Raw genomic sequence first — 24,193 nt, forward strand, 5'->3', positions numbered from 1 at the left:
CTGACTGACTGACTGACTGCGTGCCTGCGACTGACTGACTGACTGACTGCGTGCCTGCGACTGACTGACTGACTGCGTGCCTGCGACTGACTGACTGACTGCGTGCCTGCGACTGACTGACTGACTGCGTGCCTGCGACTGACTGACTGACTGCGTGCGACTGACTGACTGACTGCGTGCGACTGACTGACTGACTGACTGACTGACTGACTGACTGCGTGCGACTGACTGCGTGCGACTGACTGCGTGCGACTGACTGCGTGCGACTGACTGCGTGCGACTGACTGCGTGCGACTGACTGCGTGCGACTGACTGCGTGCGACTGACTGCGTGCGACTGACTGCGTGCGACTGACTGCGTGCGACTGACTGCGTGCGACTGACTGCGTGCGACTGACTGCGTGCGACTGACTGCGTGCGACTGACTGCGTGCGACTGACTGCGTGCGACTGACTGCGTGCGACTGACTGCGTGCGACTGACTGCGTGCGACTGACTGCGTGCGACTGACTGCGTGCGACTGACTGCGTGCGACTGACTGCGTGCGACTGACTGCGTGCGACTGACTGACTGACTGACTGCGTGCGACTGACTGACTGACTGACTGCGTGCGTGCGACTGACTGACTGCGTGCGATTGACTGACTGACTGACTGCGTGCGATTGACTGACTGACTGACTGCATGCGACTGACTGACTGCATGCGACTGACTGACTGACTGACTGCGTGCGACTGACTGACTGACTGCGTGCGACTGACTGACTGACTGCGTGCGACTGACTGACTGACTGCGTGCGACTGACTGACTGACTGCGTGCGACTGACTGACTGACTGCGTGCGACTGACTGACTGACTGCGTGCGACTGACTGACTGACTGCGTGCGACTGACTGACTGACTGCGTGCGACTGACTGACTGACTGCGTGCGACTGACTGACTGACTGCGTGCGACTGACTGACTGACTGACTGCGTGCGACTGACTGACTGACTGACTGCGTGCGACTGACTGACTGACTGACTGCGTGCGACTGACTGACTGACTGACTGCGTGCGACTGACTGACTGACTGCGTGCGACTGACTGACTGACTGACTGCGTGCGACTGACTGACTGCGTGCGACTGACTGACTGACTGACTGCGTGCGACTGACTGACTGACTGACTGCGTGCGACTGACTGACTGACTGCGTGCGACTGACTGACTGACTGCGTGCGACTGACTGACTGACTGCGTGCGACTGACTGACTGACTGCGTGCGACTGACTGACTGACTGCGTGCGACTGACTGACTGACTGCGTGCGACTGACTGACTGACTGCGTGCGACTGACTGACTGACTGCGTGCGACTGACTGACTGACTGCGTGCGACTGACTGCGTGCGACTGACTGCGTGCGACTGACTGCGTGCGACTGACTGCGTGCGACTGACTGCGTGCGACTGACTGACTGCGTGCGACTGACTGACTGCGTGCGACTGACTGACTGCGTGCGACTGACTGACTGCGTGCGACTGACTGACTGCGTGCGACTGACTGACTGCGTGCGACTGACTGACTGACTGCGACTGACTGACTGACTGCGACTGACTGACTGACTGACTGCGACTGACTGACTGCGACTGACTGACTGCGACTGACTGACTGCGACTGACTGACTGCGACTGACTGACTGCGCGCGTGTGTCTGTGCGCGTGTGTCTGTGCGCGTGTCCGTGTGTCTCTGCGCGTGTGTGTCTGTGCGTGTGTGTTTGCACGCACACTCACCTCGGTGAAGAAGTCATGTATGTTGAGTGTGGCCAGCTTGCTGAGGTGTCCGTTGAGGCCCAGAGACATGAAGCCTGTGTACTCGTTAGCCTGATCAGGGCTCTTGGGCATGTTGTAGGCAATGCAGGCAGAGTCCACCTGGGAGGCCCGGGGCGATCTTCAGGCCTGCAGCCAACCCGTTGTGAAAGCTGGACCAGCTAGTCATGTTGGGAGGAAGGTCAATGTTCCCGCTGTTCAGATCTACCACCAGAAACACAGCATTCCATATCAGATTGTAATCAATCCTACACGCATGCATTCTCGACTTACATTCAGACCACAATCACATTGGCACCAAAGACCAATGTAAACATGGCCTGCTGGGCTCTAAATACATTTCTGCTCGGCAGAGTGATCACACACATTGCATTATTTGCCTTGCCTTAAAACACTTAAGCAGCTATAATTATGGCTCCAGACTTACTGAAGTGAGCCTTTTGTGAGCTTTCTTGTGGGCTGATGTTCAAAACGCACCCAGACATGGACCTTATATAGACGGAGTAAAGCCTTTTTACTCAGATCTTCAAAGACCTTCAAAGGAAAAACAACATACTCCTGTACTTGATGCTTTGTCATAACTAGTTCTGTTAACGTGTTTGAAGACACAGACTAGGCGTCCACCCACTCCGCCCGGAGGGGGTGAAAACAAGCTTTGGTGATGAAATTTCACTTCCTTATGTTATAAAATACATTTTACCAAGACAAATATGATTTTATTCATGTTCTTAATCGTTCAGTGGGGTCTTTCTCTGGCTTGTAATTAACATTATATCCAAAAAGTTAGATTCCGTAAGCTAATAAATCCGATAATAAGCAGCGAGCTCTGTTGACAGAGCGGTGTCGCCTTCTTGCAGTGACTTGAGGATTTTACATGTAGTGGTGGGTCTTCTATAAAGTTGTTTCCGGGGGTCACAAAATGATAAATTAGCATGACACGAGCTGAATGAAATTTAAAAATACTTTGAAAATACATTTTAAAAAACTTGGCGGGCCTCCAGGGTGGCGCAGTGGTCTAGAGCACTGCATCGCAGTGCTAGCTGCGCCACCAGAGTCTCTGGGTTCACGCCCAGGCTCTGTCGCAGCCGGCCGCGACCGGGAGGTCCGTGGGGCGACGCACAATTGGCTTAGCGTCGTCCGGGTTAGGGAGGGTTTGGCCAGTAGGGATATCCTTGTCTCATCGCGCTCCAGCGACTCCTGTGGCGGGCCAGGCGCAGTGCGCGCTAACCGAGGGGGGCGGGTGCACGGTGTTTCCTCCGACACATTGGTGCGGCTGGCTTCCGGGTTGGAGGCGCGCTGTGTTAAGAAGCAGTGCGGCTTGGTTGGGTTGTGCTTCGGAGGACGCATGGCTTTCGACCTTCGTCTCTCCCGAGCCCGTACGGGAGTTGTAGCGATAAGACAAGATAGTAATTACTAGCGATTGGATACCACGAAAAATTGGGGAGAAAAGGGGATAAAATAAAATAAATAAATAAATAAAAAATAAATAAAAAACTTGGTAGAACAGTGCTCCGTTCACATTTCACAGAGATGCGCTCGTTCTTGTGAGAAATCTTTGTAAAAGAAGAGGAAGTTCGAATTCCTATGAAAAGCATATACTAAAATATGAAAATAATTCATTGATTTAGTCACCCTAATTTTGGCCATCCTACAAGGTTATAAACTCCAAAACCTTTTGAACAGATTATGATAGAGACATGATGTTTGGACCATTGGTTTTTATAGAGGATTATCTACACAATTAACATATTCTTTTACTCATTGGTCAAAATAGGCATTTTTGATTGGACACCCTACATAGACACCTCCTCTCAGACAGAAACGTACACAGGTATGAGAAAGGCCTGAGGGATGCAGTACCAGTAAGGTTGAGTTTAGGCACAGGTAGGGGCTCTGTTGACACAGGGTGGTAGGAGAAGAGAGTCAACAGGCCTCTGCCCACTGGCAGAGCCATGGAACGCTGGCACAGCTGCAGCAGTCTGCCCAGAGAGAACGCAGAGGGAAGGAGGAGCATCAGAACAAGTCAGCACAACTACAGACCAAATGCTAACTACAGAGCAAACCTACAGTACATGCTTGAAACTAATCAGATTATTCATGGATATAGTCTATAACCTGGGCCAGTCTGCTTCTGAATGAGGTAATCTAGGATGGCTGCCATCACTTGAACAATGTCGCTGACCTCGGCCAGGTGGACCTCGCTGAGCCTGACTGGTCGGGAGCTCTGGAGGAGATGTCTGGCCTCCTGGATATGAAGCTCCTGGCCCCAGATGAGACCAATCACGTCCTGGTTCAGATCACTCATATCAACCTCCTTATCCTCTGCCTCTGTGGTGGCTGGAGCCTCCAGCATCAGCCCCGGACCACACACACACACTAAAACACACACACACACACAAACATCAACTCCAAATCCACAAGGTTGTAAAGGATGAAGCCCAAACTATCCAATAACCCCCCAAACTCACACATACAGCTTTGCCTTTGGCCACGGTAACTCTGTGTGCTTTCTTGATGAGGTCCTTTCGACCAATCAACAGGCAGACAACCTCTGACCAGTCAGAGCAGGGTTGCTCTCGACACTGGTAGATGGCATCTGATGGGCAGAGCCACACCAAAGAGCATGGATTCCAGGTCTTTCAATGTGAAACCTAAACACATAACATAAATGTAACTGAGTCTCACACTAGCAAAGTCTCTATAACATAGCAACATTAGACAGGCTGTGGAGATGTTTCTAGGCCTAATGTAGAGTCTTACCTGCTGATGTTACCCAAACAACAAGCTTTTCAGCCAAACTTTCATTTGGAGCGTCAGGCTTCATACTGCTATGTCTGGAAAAGAAAACAGGGATTGCAAATGTGTAGAGTTGACAGTGAAAATTAAGTCTTAATTTGGAAAAGCATGGTTAAATCCTTGGGACAAGAGTCTAGTTCGTAGTTGTTACTATTACTAGTGGGACATAAAGCGAGTGAACCCTTCTTGAGGCTTTATAGGGAATCAATAGTCGAAGAAGGAACTGATTCAGGCTAAATGTGTTGCAGGTAAGTTTTTACCTCCTCAAAGCTGCTGCAATTAGTTTTCTTCTGGCCTGTGAGAGCGAGATGAAAGATGCTACGTGAGGGCTGTAGGTCAGTTGTCACAGAACAGGAAGTGTGAAATGGGTCATCAGAGAAAACAGGGGAATGACAAAAGAAGCCAAGAGGCCTTTCAGCCTCACAATCATCACCAGAATGCATACTTCTTTCCAAAATGCCAAAAATGATGTATTTGGAGACTTAATTAAAGGAAAGTTCCACCCAAAAATGATCTTTTGGTATTTGTTTCATTAGTCCATTGTTGATATAGTCCCAAAATGTTTTGCTTGTCAGCAATCAAGTTTAAGAAATATAACTTTCAAAATAGAGAAATCATCATCGTATGATGCATTTTGTGTCATATGATGCTAAATACATCATAACAACGGCCAAATGAACTCGAGGATGGAGACATGGTACAAATGCCTTTCAACCTCTTCAGTGACATGCATGTTGGAGGCATGTGGGCAATGTGTAAGGCATGTCACAGGGATGGTTGTTCGTCATTTTGGGGGCACATTGTTCATTAATCCGGCACACACAGAAACCCACCTGGAGAGCTTGGCTAGATACTTCGAAACATCAACTGAAGTGGCATTGCCATTTCCAATCATGTACAGGGCGTAGCTGGGAGAGAAAGAGGCAGAGGAAGACAGAAACAAACGTCAGCGTCTGGTCTGGTCTGTTGAGACACAGACCGAGAGATGGGGAGTGAGAGAGAGAGAAAGCGAGAGACAGAGAGACAGTGATGGGGTAAATAGATTCTGTAATTGCATGACAGGCTGTCAGTCTCTCAGCAGTGACATGAGTCACCTCATTTAGCCTGATGGGAGGAGACGCACAAGGCCTGGTCATCAGCACAGTCTCCTCCACCCCACCCACCTGATTCAGCCCTCCATCCGACCAGGGCTTAATTATAGTGGAGTACACACACACAAATACAACCGTGCGCTTTCACACGTGCACAGTCTTACTCACACATACATCCCTCTGTCTTTACACACAAGACAAATGTTTCCCTCTCTCCCTAGCATGAAGTATTATATCATAGCCATTTGACATTTAAACAGAGCATGCGTGTCATTGCTTGATGACCCCTTTTAACAAGGAGATCCTATTAGAGCCTGACCTACCATTGGCTCCACTGGGGCTAGGGACTGCCAACCAAGCCAGGGAGGATGATTTGACGTTGGTCACTCAAAATATCCAGAAATGTCTTATTGTCAAAACACTATTTATGTACCATGTCAGTCAGATTGTGAGGTCCTCTAGCTGTGCTGTAGCTAACCAAGCCAAAAGGTGATGTCTACTTTCCTCACACCAAGGACAACGTAAATCAGGATTCCCCAACTGGCAGCAATAAGAATGTATATATATATATATATTTCTTTAAACAGCAGCAAATCAGCTCCAAGTGATTTTAAATTTTGAAAATCTGTTAAAACGTTTTCCCACGCATAATATGTGATCGTATACAAACGTAAGCAAGGTCAATTTGCATACTACAAATGATTAGTATTTATGTTTTGTCCCCCTGACCATCCGCTCAAGAAAAAAATTAAATAAATTGTACCATGGCTGAATATAGTTGATGATCCCTAATGTAAACGTTAATTCCCTTGCAGGGTTTTCAGTTGTCAGTGGCACCCCCTACTGGAGATGTTGATATTGCAAGACAACTCTAAACTCCCACATGCATTATGTCTTGGGGGGAAAAAAGTGTATTCTACACATTTCCAGAGCGATATATATGGCTCCGTATATTTCCTTCCCTTGTCATCATGAGGCAAAGATGGACACAGTGTATGAGAATAAACAACGATGATGATAGCATACCAACCAGCACCAGTAGTTTGGTCCTCTCACAGATGCCGGGCAGGTAGGTGCTACCTCCTCACCCTTCAGACAGCTGCTGAGCCAGCTGAACACACGGAGGCTCCGCTCTCAGGAAGCACGGATGCAGCATCTGGGCTGCAGTAGAGGGAGGGGCCACAGAGACAGTCATTCAAGTGGTCACAACAGGCTCTGCGACTACAGACTGACCATGACAACAGACATCTGTCCTTATCACTCGGGAGTCAAACCATCCTTTCAAAATCACTAAGAGCAATACGTTTTTTTCAGTGTCCATCAGGGAGAGCAAAAGTACAGATCGATACACTTCTTCAGCTGCAGATCCCCATTAATAAACAATACAGTAATTAGCAGCGTGGCATAAGAGTAATTTAATCAACACTTGATACCCGAGCAGCTCAATCCTCATCATGAACCACCTACACAGCCAGCTCAACAACATAGCAACCCAGCAACTGACCGTTTATTAACATAAACACATTTAGCATCTCCTGGCTCCCACACAGCCTACAAGCCACTGACGCAGACCTTTGGAACAGCTACATTTTTAAAAGTCCAATATATCCATTTAATGTAGCATACACAATCACAATAAATCCATTATTTTAGACAGGTCTAAAGAAACATGATAAAGAAAATTTGCCATATGGCTGTGGGCTACACTAGTTCATTTAGAAGACAAAATTTGCTTAATATTCCATGGCTTTTTAAAATTATTTTATAGTATGAAGAATACAATTGAAAATAGCTGAATAAAATAAAAAGGATATTTGCTCCAAACGATTTCCAAGGAAGTACGCACATGCAGCTATTCTGTGTTAAGCGGTTAACAGAGAAACAGGTACTCCTATATGCTTCATTTAGAGTTATTAATGCAACTTTAGTTGTTCTATGTTTTGATTTTTAATACATTCTAAGGCTGCATGATGCAACTCTAATCAGGATTTGAAAAAAGTTGTTTCTTGCCTTACTGCACACGTTGGGCATTATTTACAAGTGATAGTATTGTCACCCATCAGACTATTCTTAATTTAATGTTGTCTTTACATATACTAAATAATACAGGTGTTAAATTAGTTTTGATTAAGAATGGACATTTATCATGCACCTGTCTCGGAACAGGGGCATGGGGAAGACAGGTCATCTACTCACTTAAATAGCGAATGGAGAAGCTTCTCCGGTGGTTCATTTTCATACCAGCCAGGTAGGCTATACTCCTGTTGTAAAGAGAAGCAATGTGCTTAAAATTAGGAAAAGTTGAGAAATAAACATAGTAGGCCTAGCCTATAGAAAGCTGATGGGATCCTCTTTTTTAGAGAAGCCATTAAATCTCTTTCTCATGCAATTGCATAGCCTATAGGAATATCGATAAACATCAGTTCATGGGCTCTCATGAAGTGTTTGATTTGATTTTTCTAAAACATTTGCATTGATGTCAGAGTGATTAGAGGGACAATAGAGTGCTGAGTACCAGGCAGTTATCAAGTTTGGAAGGCTGGGTTAGCTGTAGTGACATCATTGCCATACAGGCCTAGCCAGGTTGCCAGATTGGTTTCTGCTTTAGTTTAGCTACTGTAACTCTTTATACAGTATGTATAGCAATGACAATGAAAAAAATAAGGAATAGAGCCCCACAGTGGAGGTGTCATAATACCCATAAAACCTAGCGGTCAAACAGGGAAATGGTTCCAATCTTTTTTCCACCATTCGTTTTTCCTAGAGGATTTTGGAAACACTTAAAATAAGGGCTGTGTTTTGTGTAGGCTTACCTTGGCGTGATGTTTTGATAACCATGTAAATCTCTTTACAAATCCCTGCAAGCTCCTGCATGTCATCTCTAGTTGACACCTTTACCAACAGGTTGTGTCAATTTAAAACTTGCACAAGACAGTTCACAGAATTGTCCATTTAAAAGAAATTTAGCAAACGTATCGATTACGACATTTTGCTAATATTAGTTAATCCAGAGATTCCAACCTTTGCCTCAATTACGCAGTCTCGTCCATAATCATCATGGCATTTGTAGCTCTTTATGATAGCCACATTAGCAGCTAATTAGCGTTTCGTTTTGGGGGGGTAAATGCAGGTGAATATATTGATAAAAGTCACCTTGTCCTAGAGGGATTTACATGGTTATCAAAACGTCACACCAGGGTAAGCCTACACGAAACACAGCCCTTATTTTAAGTGTTTCTAAAATCCCCTATGGGAAAATGAATGGTGGAAAAAGGATTGGAACTATTTCCCTGTTATGGGTATAATGACTCATACTGTGGTACTATATCGGCTGAAGCACTAACTGTTGTGTCGACCAGCCTGGTAACACTAGATGACCAGGACACTAAACAAGGCCCAAATAACAGCTAAGCAATTCAAGTGCCAGTTGATTCTACCACTTCAGCCCTTCTTTTGATGTCAGTGGGACTGCTGACGAGGCCACTTGACATACTTGAAACCTTTTAATGCCATTTTCTAATCCTGTTAATATAAACGTTTTACGAGACCATATTCATTTTGTTTCATTGAGCAGTGATTCATCAGGCATACTTTTTTCATTTAAATGTTTAACAGCTTCATGAAATTGTTGTGTTTGTTTTGAATTTAAAAGCTTTATTAAACAGATGTACCTGTGACCTGCTTCAGTTTGCGTCAGCCATTCAAAAGGTCATTCGAGAGTTTATCACTCGTGGACAGACGCACGTCACAATGGGATGGTATTATGGTGTCAACAGACTGTGGGATGCGATGACGAACAAGGAACTTTGTCCCGGAGAACTGATTTTTTTGACGATGATCATTTGGACAAATCACAATTTCGCTGGTGTTCGCATCTTTCGAATTCCAGAAGGAGAAGCACACATGCATTGACCGAGTTTTGTTTAAGGGGGGGGAGACTTCACTAGACTGGTTAGTAACTTTTCACATAAACTCATCAAAAAAAGAAACATCCTCTCACTGTTAACTGCGTCTATTTTCAGCAAACGTAAATATTTGTATGAACATAACAAGATTCAACAACTGAGACATAAACTGAACAAGTTCCACAGACATGTGACTAACAGAAATGGAATAATGTGTCCCTGAACAAAGGGGGGGTCAAAATCAAAAGTAACAGTCAGTATCTGGTGTGGCCACCAGCTGCATTAAGTACTGCAGTGCATCTTCTCCTCGTGGACTGCACCAGTTTTGCCAGTTCTTGCTGTGAGATGTTACCCCACTCTTCCACCAAGGCACTTGCAAGTTTCTGGGGGGAATGGCCCTAGCCTCACACCCTCCGATCCAACAGGTCCCAGACGTGCTCAATGGGATTGAGATCTGGGGTCTTCATTGGCCATGGCAGAACACTGACATTCCTGTCTTACAGGAAATCACGCACAGAACGAGCAGTATGGCTGGTAGCGTTGTCATGCTGGACGGTCATGTCAGGATGAGCCTGCAGGAAGGGTACCACATGAGGGAGGAGGATGTCTTTCCTGTAACGCACAGAGTTAAGATTGCCTGCAATGACAACAAGCTCAGTCCGATGATGCTATGACACACCGCCCCAGACCATGACAGACCCTCCACCTCCAAATCGATCCCGCTCCAGAGTACAGGCCTCGGTGTAACGCTCATTCCTTCAACGATAAACGTGAATCCGACCATCACCCCTGGTGAGACATATCCGCGACTCGTCAGTGAAAAGCATTTTTTGTCAGTCCTGTCTGGTCCAGCGACGGTGGGTTTGTGCCCATAGGCGACGTTGTTGCCGGTGATGTCTGGTGAGGATCTGCCTTACAACAGGCCTACAAGCCCTCAGTCCAGCCTTTCTCAGCCTATTGCGGACAGTCTGAGCACTGATGGAGGGATTGTGCGTTCCTGGAGTAACTCGGGCAGTTGTTGTTGCCATCCTGTACAAGTCCAGCAAGTGTGATGTTCGGATGTACCGATCCTGTGCAGGTGTTGTTACACATGGTCTGCCACTGCGAGGACAATTAGCTGTCTGTCTTGTCTCCCTGCAGCGCTGTCTTAGGCGTCTCACAGTACGGACATTGCAATTTATTTCCCTGGCCACATCTGCATGCCTCCTTGCAGCATGCCTGAGGCACGTTCACGCAGATGAGCAGGGACCCTGGGCATCTTTCTTTTGGTGTTTTTCAGAGTCAGTAGAAAGGCCTCTTTAGTGTCCTAAGTTTTCATAACTGGGACCTTAATTGCCTACAGTCTGTAATCTGTTAGTGTCTTAACGACCGTTCCACAGGGACATGTTCATTAATTGTTTATGGTTCATTGAACAAGCATGGGAAACAGTGTTTAAACACTTTACAATGAAGATCTGTGAAGTTATTTGGATTTTTACGAATTATCTTTGAAAGACAGGATCCTGAAAAAGGGACATTTCTTTTTTTGCTGAGTTTACATCTCCCCCCCAGAACCTAATCGAACATCTGATGCAATTAAACATGATTTCTGGGTTTCGGATTGTGAAGACACAGAACATCCAGTACCTGGCCAGCTGTTGCAGGAGGCCCAGCAGTGATCGCCCCTCCGCTCCTCGTCCATCTTCAGCACATACAGGGCTGGGATGTGGGGGGAAGAGCGGGGCAAAGGGGTCCAGATGCAGGGCAGGGGTGGAAGAGAAAGACTGTTCACAACCAGAGGTTTCGGTAGACTTTAGACTCACAGCACTACACACACATCGCCGAACACCATCTGTCTTTGGTAGTCTGAGCACTGTAGTCCCAGTCCTGGTGTATTATATTACACACACACACACACACACCCAAAAACTCACAAAAGGTGAAGGACCAATATTTTGGCCTGGTCTGAATCAACCATTTCCTGATGACCTCCACATGCACTTCCTTTCTTATTAAGTAACAGCTCTCAGCCAGAGAGTGAACTCTACACGACTCCTCCCGATCTCAACTGCGCACTCCCGACCTTGGGCCATGACCCCTGCCAGGATTCCATGCTACAGTACAGCGTTACTTCACTTCAGCCCATGGCTTTCTTAACGCCACTCACATTCCACATGAATTAATAATGCACAGGACAAACGGATTTTAAAAAAAAGAAGCACTACAGGTTATTTATCAACCTTAGTCATCTTCACTACGTCATTAGCTTTAAAAAAAATAATGCATACATCAATAAATGATTTACTGCACTTGGAACAGAATTTCAAATAAAATATTAAGCAAAGTAGTGAACTACAGTAAACTGCCAAAATAAAGGAAACACCAACATAAAGTGTCTTAATAGGGCATTGGGCCCCCAGGAGGCCCCAGAACAGGTTCAATGCACCTTGGCATAGATTCTACATGTGTCTGGAACTATTGGACGGATGCAACATCATTCTTCCACAAGGAAATTCATAATTTAGTGTTTTGTTGATGGTGGCACCACTCCAGAATCTCCCATAAGTGTTCAATTGAGTTGAGATATGGTGACTGACAGACACACACACTTTAAATAAAGGTTAAATAAAATAAACAAAAAATCAAACCCCCTAGGCTCCTTTGAGACCTCTCTTTCAAAGTCACAGATCTCGTCTAGCCATGGTAGCTAAAATAATGGGCAACTGGGCATTTTATACATGACCCTAAGCATGATGGGATGTTAATTGCTTAATTACCTCAGGAATCACACCTGTGTGAAAGCACCTGCTTTCAATATACCTTGTAGCCCTCACTTACTCACGTGTTTCCTTTATTTTGGCAGTTACCTGTGTATATGAACTCAACCTATTTCTGTAATCCTGTTTCGCATTACAGAAAAACAAATTCACCCAGAAGTTGACCTCATCGCTACCTTCTTTTAGTCTGTCTGGATTCAGAGCTTGAAAGTCACAGGAACTGGTGGCATTAACGACTTCCATGTACAGCATGGCCTACCTACAACTCCAGCACCTGCGAAAAGTATCTGGATGTGCGTATCTTCTTCAGCTTTCTGGTAACCCATACCTATCTCCTTCGACCCCGTGTCGGACGTCCGGGCCTTCTTTGGTGCAACCACTGGAGAGGGGCACTTCAAAATGGCGCTGTGGAGGGAGAACACAAAGGTCAAGAGCATGGTGGGGCTACAGACCCATTAACCATGTGATTAACAGCATAGGGCTTTCCTGTGTTGCCTTGGCAACATACCATCTGTGGCATCAGCTATGTATCTAGTTCAGAGATGCGCCGGGCTTTGGTGACATTGGTGTGACCTAGATTGAGGCCCTTCTATGTACTTGGGTATATACTGTACATTCAGTAAGACTATCCTCCTAACAGGCCCTTCACTGTCTACGTTGTGTCACTCCCTCTCCTGTGAATTTCAGCACTGTTGCGACTGACGTTGCATTTCCAGCCCAGCCGCTCCGTGTTGTAGCCCATGAGAATCATGAAGCAGGTGACAAAAAGGTTACACTCCAGGTGTGCGCTAGGGGCCCCCGGGGTCATTGTAGATGTTGTACCACTTCACCAGCAACTTCATGGCCATGTCCTTAGGCAGGATGAAGCGCACCGCCTGGAGGCAATTTGTCCCTAAGAACACCAGGGGGATGAGGAAGCATATGGAAGACGGTGCACAATGGCATCAAAAGGGTTATAACACAGTAAATGTACATTTGTATCTATCACACGCTGATTTGTATAATTGTGTTATTTATCTATTTTCAACAGCGGAGTGATTGAAATAATATATATATATTTATTGTGCGTAATTGAAGTTCCATTGACATCAAATGACACGAAAGTCTGCGCAGTTAAGCATGAGAATCTCAAAATAGGATTCGAGCATTATTGAATATGTGTTGTAAGAAGTGTTGCCAACTTCTTACAGAATTCGCACACATACTGTTAGATTCGAGGGCTCCAGACCCCACAGTGAATTCACACACATAGGAATCGAAGGCTCCAGACCCCACAGTGATTAGTGTCCGTGCCGTCCCCCAGGTTCACCCTATCAGACAGGTAATTAACTCCACTGTAATCTTTAATTGGACATCAAACTCCAAAAGGTCAAGACAGAGAAGGAGAAATGCCATTTCATTAGACTGAGAAGTCCCGGCATTGGGATCAAATAGGCACTAATGAACAACACTATGCGGTAATTGGTAATGGCTTCACAACACTAAAGATGAGAGGATCAAAGACTAGGAGGTTCACATCTAAACGAAGCCAAATACCTTACAAAAACACACAAAAAGTCAATTAGAGTTGAAAGGCAAATACCAGTACACCCCGAGTGCTCCATTTCCTCAATTACAGTGTAAAATGATACGCTATTAAGCTTGAATACAGCTGGGTAGAAAGATGACCCATAGCATGTTTTACAAGTGCATGCATGTTCTGGTGGATAACGCTGCATCAACAGAGGCTCAGAAGTCACCACCGGAAAAGTGTGTGAATCAGTCAGTGTTTCAGTATAGGTCGTCATAGACACAAAGTAAATTACAAAAAAAAAAAAAGACCCATCCTTAGATACCCTTTTTGTCACCCTTTTAGTGTATTTAACCCCATTACCAGATGGAGTAAAGACATCAACCAGGAAGGAACCAAGGTTAATATAACCACCGACTGACAGAAATGGTCTTACGTTATAGCAATAACATACCTGAACACTGACTTCCATTATATACCAGCACTAGTCATTGTGCCACTGAAAACAAGGATAGAAAAAGAGCAGAATCATCTCTCCATCATCTATACCCCAATACCTCCTTTCCAACCTCATCAACATCATGTTCCAGGGCATCCCTTGTCCCCCCAACTGAGCTGGATAATCCACGCTCCAGGGACCAATCACAAGTTTTAGGCTAAATTAAGGCATGGAAATGCCACAATAACAAACAGCACCCAGAACTGCCTGGCGTGGAGTAGCTGCTGTGGTGATGTCCTCGTAATGCCTTATCCAGAGAGTGGAGTGTGTGTGCATGCTTTGTGTGTGTGTGTGCTTTGTGTGTGCGTGTGCATGCTTTGTGCGTGTATGCTCTGTGTGTGCGTGCACATGCGTGATTTGTGGGTGCATGCGTGATTTGTGTGTGCTTTGAGTGTATGCTTTGTGTTCGTGCGTGTGTGCATGTATGCTTTGGGTGTATGCTTTGAGTGCGCGTGTGCATGCATGTTTTGTGTGAGTGCGTGAGCTTTGTGTGCGTGTTTATGCTTTGTGTGTGTGTTTATGCATGTGCTTTGTGTGGGCGTGCGTGCGTGCGTATGCTTTGGTGTGCTTTTTGTGTGTGTGTGTTTATGCATGTGCTTTGTGTGGGCGTGCGTGCGTATGCTTTGTGTGTTGGTGTGCTTTTTGTGTGTGTGTGTGTATGCTTTTATGTGTGTTTGCTTTGTGTGTGCGTGCGCATGAGTGTATGCGTGCAGGTGTGTGTGTGTGTGTATGTAGTGTGTGTGCTTGTATGCTTTTATATGTGCGTGCGTGTGTGTATGCTTTGTGTGTGTGTGCTTTCTTGCGTGTGTGTGCGTGCATGCTTTTGTGTGCGTGCGTGTGTGTGTGTATGCTTTGTGTGTGTATGCTGTGTGTGTGTGCGTATGTATTGTTTGTGTGTGTGCGTGCTTGCTTTGTGTGTTGCGTGTGCGCGAGTGTGTATGCGCTTTGTGTGTGCGCGTGAGTGTATGCGTGCGGGTGTGTGTATGCTTGTATGCGTGTATGCGCTTTGTGTGTGTATGCGCTTTGTGTGTGTGTGTGTATACTTGTGTTTGTTTGTTTACGCTTGTTTGTGTATGCTTTGTGTGTGTGTGTGTGTATGCTTTTTGTGTGTATATGCTTTGTGTGTGTATGCTTTGTGTGTGTGTGTCTGTCTGTATGCTTTGTGTGTGTGTGTCTGTCTGTATGCTTTGTGTGTGTGTGTGTGTGTGTGTGTGTGTGTGTGTGTGTGTGTGTGTGTGTGTGTGTGTGTGTGTGTGTGTGTGTGTGTGTGTGTGTATGCCTTGTTTTTGTGTGGTTGGGTATGCTTTGTTTTTGTGTGGGTGTGTGTGTGTATGCTTTGTGTGTGTGTGTGTGTGCATGCGTGTGTATGCTGTGTGTGTGTGCGTGCATGCGTGTGTGTGTGTGTATGTGAGTATGCTTGGTGTGTGTGTGTGTGTGTGTGTGTGTGTGTGTGTGTGTGTGTGAGTATGCTTGGTGTGTGGGTGTGTGAGTATGCTTGGTGTATGCGTCTATGCTTGGTGTGTATGCTTGGTGTGTGTGTGTATGCTTGGTGTGTGTGTGTGTGTGTCATGTGGCGAGCCAGGAGATATTCGACTGTGTGGGGTAGGGATGCCAATAGACATTTGGGGAGAGGGGGCTAAATAACAGAGTAGAACACAAAAATTAGGGGTTCTGAGTTTAGGGGAAAGTGAGTGTGTAGGTACGAGTGAGGAATGGTGGGGTCCCCTTAGGTTTACGTCAATGTGACAGCAGGAGGTTGGGAGCACTTAAACCCAATTTTCAGGCCATCAACGCTGGATGACTCTGTGTGACATCGAATCCAATGCCCAATCTCGCCACACACATTGGTTTTGCACATTGTCGTGTTAACCTTACCCAGCCCTGAGGTAGCAATTTCAGGGCTAGTTCTCCTCAGCATTGTGCCATTGCTTAGCTCCTACAAAAAACTAACAGACAGAGATATGGATCATTTGAGATCTACATGTCATTCAACGCTCTTGAATGTTACATATTGCTGAATAATTTTACATACATTAAGATATCAGGAGATAAATATCTAATCAATATGACATGTTTTATAACCTACTCAATTGGACTTTGACATTTACAAATCTTTTCAAAAACATCTGTTAAAAGTGGTTTGCTCAGAAGGGCATGGAAATGACTGACAGGTCTGGGAGAGAAGGTCCCTTGGCTGAATGGCATGTCTTTACCGGTCTTGACAAAACTACCCCTTGCAGGTAACAATGTGGACCCAGAGAGCTGTGACCTTATTGGACCCAGTAAACATACCAGCATGCCTCTGGTGCTCAGTTCTGTTCTATACACAGGCGGAGCTTTTCTATGTTACAATACAGAAAAATGTATTAATTAGCGTCCATTCAAGAAACATTTACCCCTTGAGGTCCATGTACTCACCTCCCAACAAGCCAGACCCACACACTCATTATACCCTCCCCCTTTCATACATATCAATACACACACACACCAGGGTGACACTGCTGCTGAAGGGGTCTCCGAGGGCGTGGATGTAGGGTACAGACTTGGAAGATGTAGTCACCCAGACAGGAGGGCCCGTGGTGCTTGGTAGAGCCCCTCAGCTCTGATACAGGAGAGAGCACTGCCACCTGGCCAACAGAAAGGGAGGAGGGACAAACAGAACACTTAAATCAGCTACCCAGGACGTATAGACACAATCAAGAAGATTAGTGCCAAGTTGGGGGAACTAATCCATTTCAGCTCTACATTCTAGAGCAATTCAGGACACAGAAATCTACAGGACACAGAAAGCTACAGGACACAGAAAGCTGAACACCTTGGAGGCCTGGCAGCTCAGCTCCCTGCAGAAGCAGAGTGTTGTTAACCCCTCTCACAGACCATAACTGTATAGCAACCAGATATTTACTGTAGAAGCCAGATATTTACTGTACAAACCAGATTATTTACTGTAGAAGCCAGACATTTACTGTAGAAGCCAGATATTTACTGTAGAAGCCAGATATTTTATACATCTATGGCTCTTTTTCAATGCTTTTAAATCTTCCCGATGTCAATGGGTATTTGCTGTGTGTATGTACATGTATTTTTATGCAGCACAAGAACTGCCCTACAGGGACAATAAAGATCTATTTAATTGAATTCTCCCACAGATTTCACAGTATGCCCTACAATGGTTTCCATGGAAATGGCATTACAATTTTGCAATATGTTCAGGACGTTCTAATTATTTATCACACCTAATACAAATATTTCCTGCATTTAAAAACATATCGTAAACAAAAGCTATATTTCCATTAACTTGTCCAGAGATTGTTTGTTGACATTTATAGTTTGCACAGAAAAAAAATAGGAAAATTGACTACTGCGGTGTGTTTCCATTTAACTATCTTTTGTCTATAAAAACAGCTGAACATTGTGACCCAGCCCTAAAAATATATATATAATATTTACAGAGTTTTTTAAAATTTGCAAATGCATCTGGGGCCATGACATCACGTGGCGCGCATAACTTCAAAATGATTTGTCAATTATCATTTAAAATCGGAAAACACAGTTTCCATCATTTGTCGCAATATGGAAAGTTTTACAAAAGAAAAATCCACCCATTGAATGGATAAAAATGGTAGATCTTTCGAAAATATCGCTTATATCTGCAGTTAGCATTAAACATGTCACAATAAAAATAAATGCGACATTGACCCAGGTTTATTAGACAAAAGCAATATAAACCTGTCTACAGTAACATCTAACAGAGTGGGTCAGCCAACTAGGCCACAGAGCAGGATCCATGACACCACTGTAGCCAGTTGTGCAGAGGTGAATGTCGGACACTGGCCTGTGGGAGGAGGCCGTCTCACTCCACAGCTGCTCAATGCATAGATCAGGCACCATGGGCTTCATCTCTGGGACAAGCAGACTCGTTGGCAGTGCTGTTGGGCGAGGGCAGGAAGCTGTGCCCTCTGGGGGACATGAGTGGTACCACATGTTAAACTGCACCATTGCCAAGGAGTGTTGAGCCATGCCAGGGGAGTGGAACCAGCTACAGACATGGGTCAGAAGACAGCAGAAGGGTGGCTAGTTATGGTCAATGGTGTGGTTGTTGTAAATGAGACATAAGCTTTTGAGCATGAATGTTTGACTAAAACTGTATGACCCTGTGGGACAGCAGGCATCCTATTTATATCATTTTAATATCCTATTTGGGTATTTGACTTGAAGGCCTGCACTCTGTGGCGCTCCAGGAACAGAACTGAAGACACCTGGTATAAACTCACCTGAGTGCAGCCATGCTGGAGATGTTGGGTGAGTAAGTACACGAGTGGAGGCCTGGTGATGAGGTCATCCTGTTTTGGTTATGCAGGGCGTGGCAATGGAAGAGTGAGCCGAGTGAATCCATCCTGGAGACGTTCTTCAGTTGTGTAGTCAGAAAGCTGGGTGTCAAAATAAGTATAAGTGATATTTGGGTGTCTGTGAATCCAGACGCCCTCCCCCCCAAAGATCAAGGCAACATTATATAAACGAAGACATTGAAAAATCATTGTTTAGCCTGTTTAAGTTTACGTCCTCTTGGTGAAATTTGGACATTCTATGGCTACAAAGCGCAGGGAGGCAGGTGAGCCATGGTTGGCTTCTATACAGTGGCGCGCAATAGCATAGTCCGTGTTTTACTACGAAGAGCAGCCTTATGTTCGGCGATGCGGAGTTTCAATGCTCATTTAGTTTGACCAATAGAAGCAGCCCACAGAAGCGTGAGCATGTACAGTGGGGCAAAAAAGTATTTAGTCAGCCACCAATTGTGCAAGTTCTCCCACTTAAAAAGATGAGGCCTGTAATTTTCATCATAGGTACACTTCAACTATGACAGACAAAATGAGAAAAAAAAATCCAGACAATCACATTGTAGGATTTTTAATGAATTTATTTGCTCCCACAGAAAATGTTTGACCTCTGTCATTGCCAACAAAGGGTATATAACAAAGTATTGAGATAAACTTTTGTTATTGACCAAATACTTATTTTACACCATAATTTGCAAATAAATTCATTAAAAATCCTACAATGTGATTTTCTGGATTTTTTCCCCTCATTTTGTCTGTCATAGTTGAAGTGTACCTATGATGAAAATTACAGGCCTCTCTCATCTTTTTAAGTGGGAGAACTTGCACAATTGGTGGCTGACTAAATACTTTTTTGCCCCACTGTATATGATATTTGTGGTGCTACAATTAATGAAGCTTTGGATTTTGTATAATTTACCTGTTCTCGGTGGGGAAAAAAAACTGTAGTATTGGTCATGTTGTCACAATGTACACAGTGGCCACACGGGCCTGGGGCCAAGTGTCACGCTTCTTGGGCAGCTGCATGCTTTGCATAACAATCTGCTAAGACCAATGAGAGGGGGCAATGGTGTGAACACTGGTAGATTTGGATCACTTTGTTTCAATACAATGGATTTGACGAGACCGCACCCCGTGGAAAAACACAAACATGGGGGGGTTTGTCCTGGTTTCTATTAGTGCCATTGAGTAGGCTTTGACATTCAGTCTCTAGCACAGGTATAGCCCTGTTCAATGGCACTATAATCATACGCACGTTGCAGGAGCCTGGTGCGCATATCATTAGCTTTGTGCTCGAACAGTTACATCGGAGTCTTAGGAATTGACCCACCGATATGTTTCGCTTAAGGTGTACCGGGTGGTTACGGTCTGCACGTAAAAGTGTACTCCTACTCTGCGGCTTGCAGAAGATAGTAGACTCCAACTTGTTTTCTTTTTTTGTTGACTTTAAGATCCAAGAAGTCTATTTTTTCTCAACTTCTCTCTGCTGTGAATTTTAGATTGGGGTCAGATAAGAAATTAACTCAGAGAAGAGTGTCATTACCGTTCCATACCAGTAGGATGTTCTCTATGTATCGTTTTCAGGTGACATTCTAGAAATATAGGTCCCAACTCAGAAAGCCCCAACCCAAGACCAAATTAGCAATTTATATCAGTCCAATGTGGACCGATGGCGCTCAAACAAAAAGGGGCAACGTCCGTTTGCTATAGTTCGGATCAGGGTTTGATTATTTGTTACATGGGCAGTGTCCATGTCTGTCTTGCCTACTACTTACTAAAACGACATACTGTGTGCTAATCCTACTACGTAATATTTAGACATACTGTTTATTAAAAACGAATGCAGTAAGCAACAAATATCAACATACTAGGCTCACCCATCCTGAGAATGCGTCATCCCATGGAATCCCATTCAAGTCATGGTACCGATATTAATCATCATTGCACATGATATTCAAATCATCTTTAAGGGCCTTTGTTGGGCGTCACAATCAATTTGACATAGTTTCGGATGATTTGGACATGATGTGCGAATAATGCTAATATCGGTACCATGACCTGAATGGGATTTGTGCCACAAATTCAAAAACGTTAGCATTTGAAAACAGTGCCAGGGAAATAAAACCAAAGCATAGATTGATTGATACCTTGTCCATAGACTGCTTACAGGGTAAGAAAACCAATGTTTATTTTGTAATTTGGGTGAACTATCCCTGGCCCTGGTCAGACCAATTTAAGTCCACTCTAAGGGATTGTAGATAGACCTTTGAGTCATCACTAATGCCATGATGAGAATTATATTCTTAAATACCATTTATGCCATGAATAATCCATTTTTTACCACTAAAAAATCATGAAGGAAGCATTAAACATGAACACAAGGGGTTGTTCTTGCATGTTATCTTACATCTGGAGTGACTGAGTGTATGCCCTGCACGGTGTCATATAACTATGGAGGGCTTGCAGTTGAAGAAGACGATTTTCATGGTGCTGTCAGAGATGTATTGCACACAGGCAGCCTCGAACAGACCTGCCAGAGACACAGGAGATGAGCAATTAACAAGCCATAATGGGGCCAGCAATTAAGGTACCGGCAGCCAGCTAACAGAGCAGTCAAGGATCGCAAGAGGACCAACAGTATGCTGGCTCCAACATTCAGGTTTCAACATCCATTATAGTTTATTTGTATGGTGCTTTCCATCATTCTCTTTGCCACAATTTGTTTCACATTTGTGTTGACTATTTCTATTGAGTCTCACCTGTAGGTCTGCACACCACTCTCATCCAGAGGGTGCAGCATACTGAATACAGTGGGAAGAGGTTCCTTGAGAACACAGAGACACAGTGGCATGTTCAAAACACTCCTGACACACTAGCATCGACCAAAAGGGATCAGAAACAGCAGGGAGTGGGTATTATGTTTTTTTTTCTGTGTACTGTATGTACCCGGAAGGACTTGGAGGTGACTCGGGTGCAGGGCTTTTGCATTCCAACAGCAGACCAAATTTAGTGGGCCACACATTAGAGACCTGTAAAAGTCACGGGACTTAATTTCATGAAATCCTATTCAAGGTGATGTTGGAGAAAAAAAGTTGGATAATCTTGTGAATCATGACTCTAGTCAACATTTGAATGGCTCACTAAAGAAACAGACAGTCTGCATTTTCATAGTATCTCTTGTTGGGGATCAAGACATGTCCCTATTTACCATGATTGTAGAATGGTGGAGTCTTACAGTCTTGTCTTAACTACAGCTGGTTAAAAAAAATCTGGTCTGTAAATGTGGACCCAAACATGAGCTAAATTCACCCCCAAGAAAGCACCGTCATTTCCCCTGTACGTCACGACGTAGGCCTAGGTTTACTCTGTGTTTCCCGCAACTCACCAGGAAAAAAATATATAAAATTAAATCATGTCAAGTGAATTTTGATGTGAAAAATAATGACACATACATGCCAAGGCCGTTAATTGCATGATGCTGTTTTTCATTGTAATCTGAAGCCTCTCGTCAGCTGTCAGTGAGCCAAATCACTCATTACCAATGGTTAAGAAGACAATGGACTGGTCCTGGGGAATATCAATAACTGTGTAAAACAAACATAATTACTGTCCATATCTGCTGGTTCTACTTAAGGGATTCTAATGAGGAAATTAGATGGCCAGGATTGGAAGACATGACAAAATGTACAAAAAAGGATTTCTCTAACCAATGTTCACAGTACATCACAATTCAAGACGTCATCACAAGGTAGTACATCACAAAATTTAACACGCCATAAACACTATGAACACGTCAAATGGTTGCTAGCACACATTTTAGACAACGTGCTGTTACATCAGTCAGTGATAAGGAACTCACCTGAAAGTGTAGAGGGGAGATTAAGTCCTTCGGTGTCACACTGTGCCCATTCACACAGCTCCTCGGGACAATACACACAGTCTGTTCCATAACATCCTGCTCTGGAATACAAGAAAGCAAATTAACCACTTCACAACATCACTGGGAGAAAGAAATGGTTAAAATGTACATCAATGAGCTCTGGAATTTAATGACACATCATGAGGAAGAGGATGTGGCATAGGCCTACTTCTTTTGCTGAAAACCAAAATTACACCATAATGCTTGAAAAGGGAGTTAGGGAGACATTACTGGATATACATACTGAAAAAAAGTATTTTTGATAAGCTGACTACTATCTCAATGTTGACGATGAAAACAGACATGCCATATAATGTACACACACAGTATGTATGTATACACTGAATGTACAATACATTAGGAACACCTACTTCCATGACAGACTGGTCAGGTGAATCCAGGTGAAAGTTATAATGATCCCTTATTGATGTCAAGTGTTAAATCCACTTCAAATCAGTGTAGATGAAGGGGAGGAGACAGGTTAAAGAAAGAGGTTGTTTATGCCTAGAGACATGGATTGTGTATGCGTGCCATTCAGAGGGTGAATGAACAAGACAAAAAATATTTAAGTGCCTTTGAGCGGGGTATGGTAGTAGGAGCCACACCGGTTTGAGTGTGTCAATAACTGCAATGCTTCTGAGTTTTTCACACTCAACAGTTTCCTGTATCAAGAATGGTCCACCAGCCAAAGGACATCCAGCCAACTTGACACAACTATGGGAAGCAGTGGAGTCAACATGGGCCAGCATCCCAGTAGAATGCTTTCAACACCTTGTAGAGTCCATGCCCGAATTGAGGCTGTTCTGACGGCAAAAGGGGTGCAACTTACTAAGATGGCGTCGGAGCAGAAGGCAGACGTTTTACGTGCCCCCAACCGATTGTTTTTTTGTTTGTTTGTAAGTTATTTTTTTACGTATTTTGTACATAATGTTGCCGCTACGTCTCTTATGACCAAAAATAACTTCTAGACATCAGGACTGCGACTACACCACAGACTAGCAGAATCCTTTTTCTTCTTTCACGACTCTGACGAGCCCGAGGCGGAGGAAATACGGCTCCCTCGGGTACAGGCCCCGACCCCCGTGATCTGCGTGAAGAGGAGGCGGAGAAAGATTGTTACAACACTGTATATATATAATATAACATTTGTAATGTCTTTATTGTTTTGAAACTTCTGTATGTGTAATGTTTACTGTTAATTTGTATTGTTTATTTCACTTTTGTATAATATCTACCTCACTTGCTTTGGCAATGTTAACACATGTTTCCCATGCCAATAAAGCCCCTTGAATTGAATTGAATTGAAAGAGGGGCCGGAGAGCGGGCTGCCTTCTGAGAATTCGAAGGCGATCGAATAAACCCCCACTTCCCTCAATTCTGCAAGCAACCGTGGAATCTTTGGACAATAAAATCGACGCGTTACATGGAAGAATAAACTACCAACGGGACATACAAAACTGTAACATCTTATGCTTCACGGAGTCATGGCTGAACGACGACAATATCAACATAAAGCCGGCTGGTTATACGATGTACCGGCAAGATAGAACAGCGGCGTCTGGTAAGACAAGGGGCGGCGG

The 24,193-nt window shown here is 44.5% G+C and overlaps 1 protein-coding gene across 1 annotated transcript in view; it reads right to left on the reverse strand.

Annotated features, from left to right (window-relative positions):
- The window catches only part of anapc1 (anaphase promoting complex subunit 1), a 53,880-nt gene that overhangs the window by 26,065 nt on the left and 3,622 nt on the right, over nucleotides 1–24,193 (reverse strand). Inside the window, 18 exon segments of the mRNA XM_038960782.1 lie at nucleotides 1,765–1,911; nucleotides 1,913–2,004; nucleotides 3,628–3,779; nucleotides 3,983–4,176; nucleotides 4,275–4,451; nucleotides 4,561–4,634; nucleotides 4,857–4,891; nucleotides 5,430–5,504; nucleotides 6,714–6,848; nucleotides 7,884–7,948; nucleotides 11,219–11,290; nucleotides 12,677–12,753; nucleotides 16,846–16,984; nucleotides 18,632–18,787; nucleotides 21,102–21,224; nucleotides 21,454–21,518; nucleotides 22,554–22,654; nucleotides 23,603–23,700. Coding sequence (XP_038816710.1) covers nucleotides 1,765–1,911; nucleotides 1,913–2,004; nucleotides 3,628–3,754 — 366 coding nt within the window. The 5' untranslated portion in view covers nucleotides 3,755–3,779; nucleotides 3,983–4,176; nucleotides 4,275–4,451; ... (11 more) ...; nucleotides 22,554–22,654; nucleotides 23,603–23,700.

This window comes from Salvelinus namaycush, chromosome 22, assembly GCF_016432855.1.
Source record: "Salvelinus namaycush isolate Seneca chromosome 22, SaNama_1.0, whole genome shotgun sequence".
NCBI classification, from domain to species: Eukaryota; Metazoa; Chordata; class Actinopteri; order Salmoniformes; family Salmonidae; genus Salvelinus; species Salvelinus namaycush.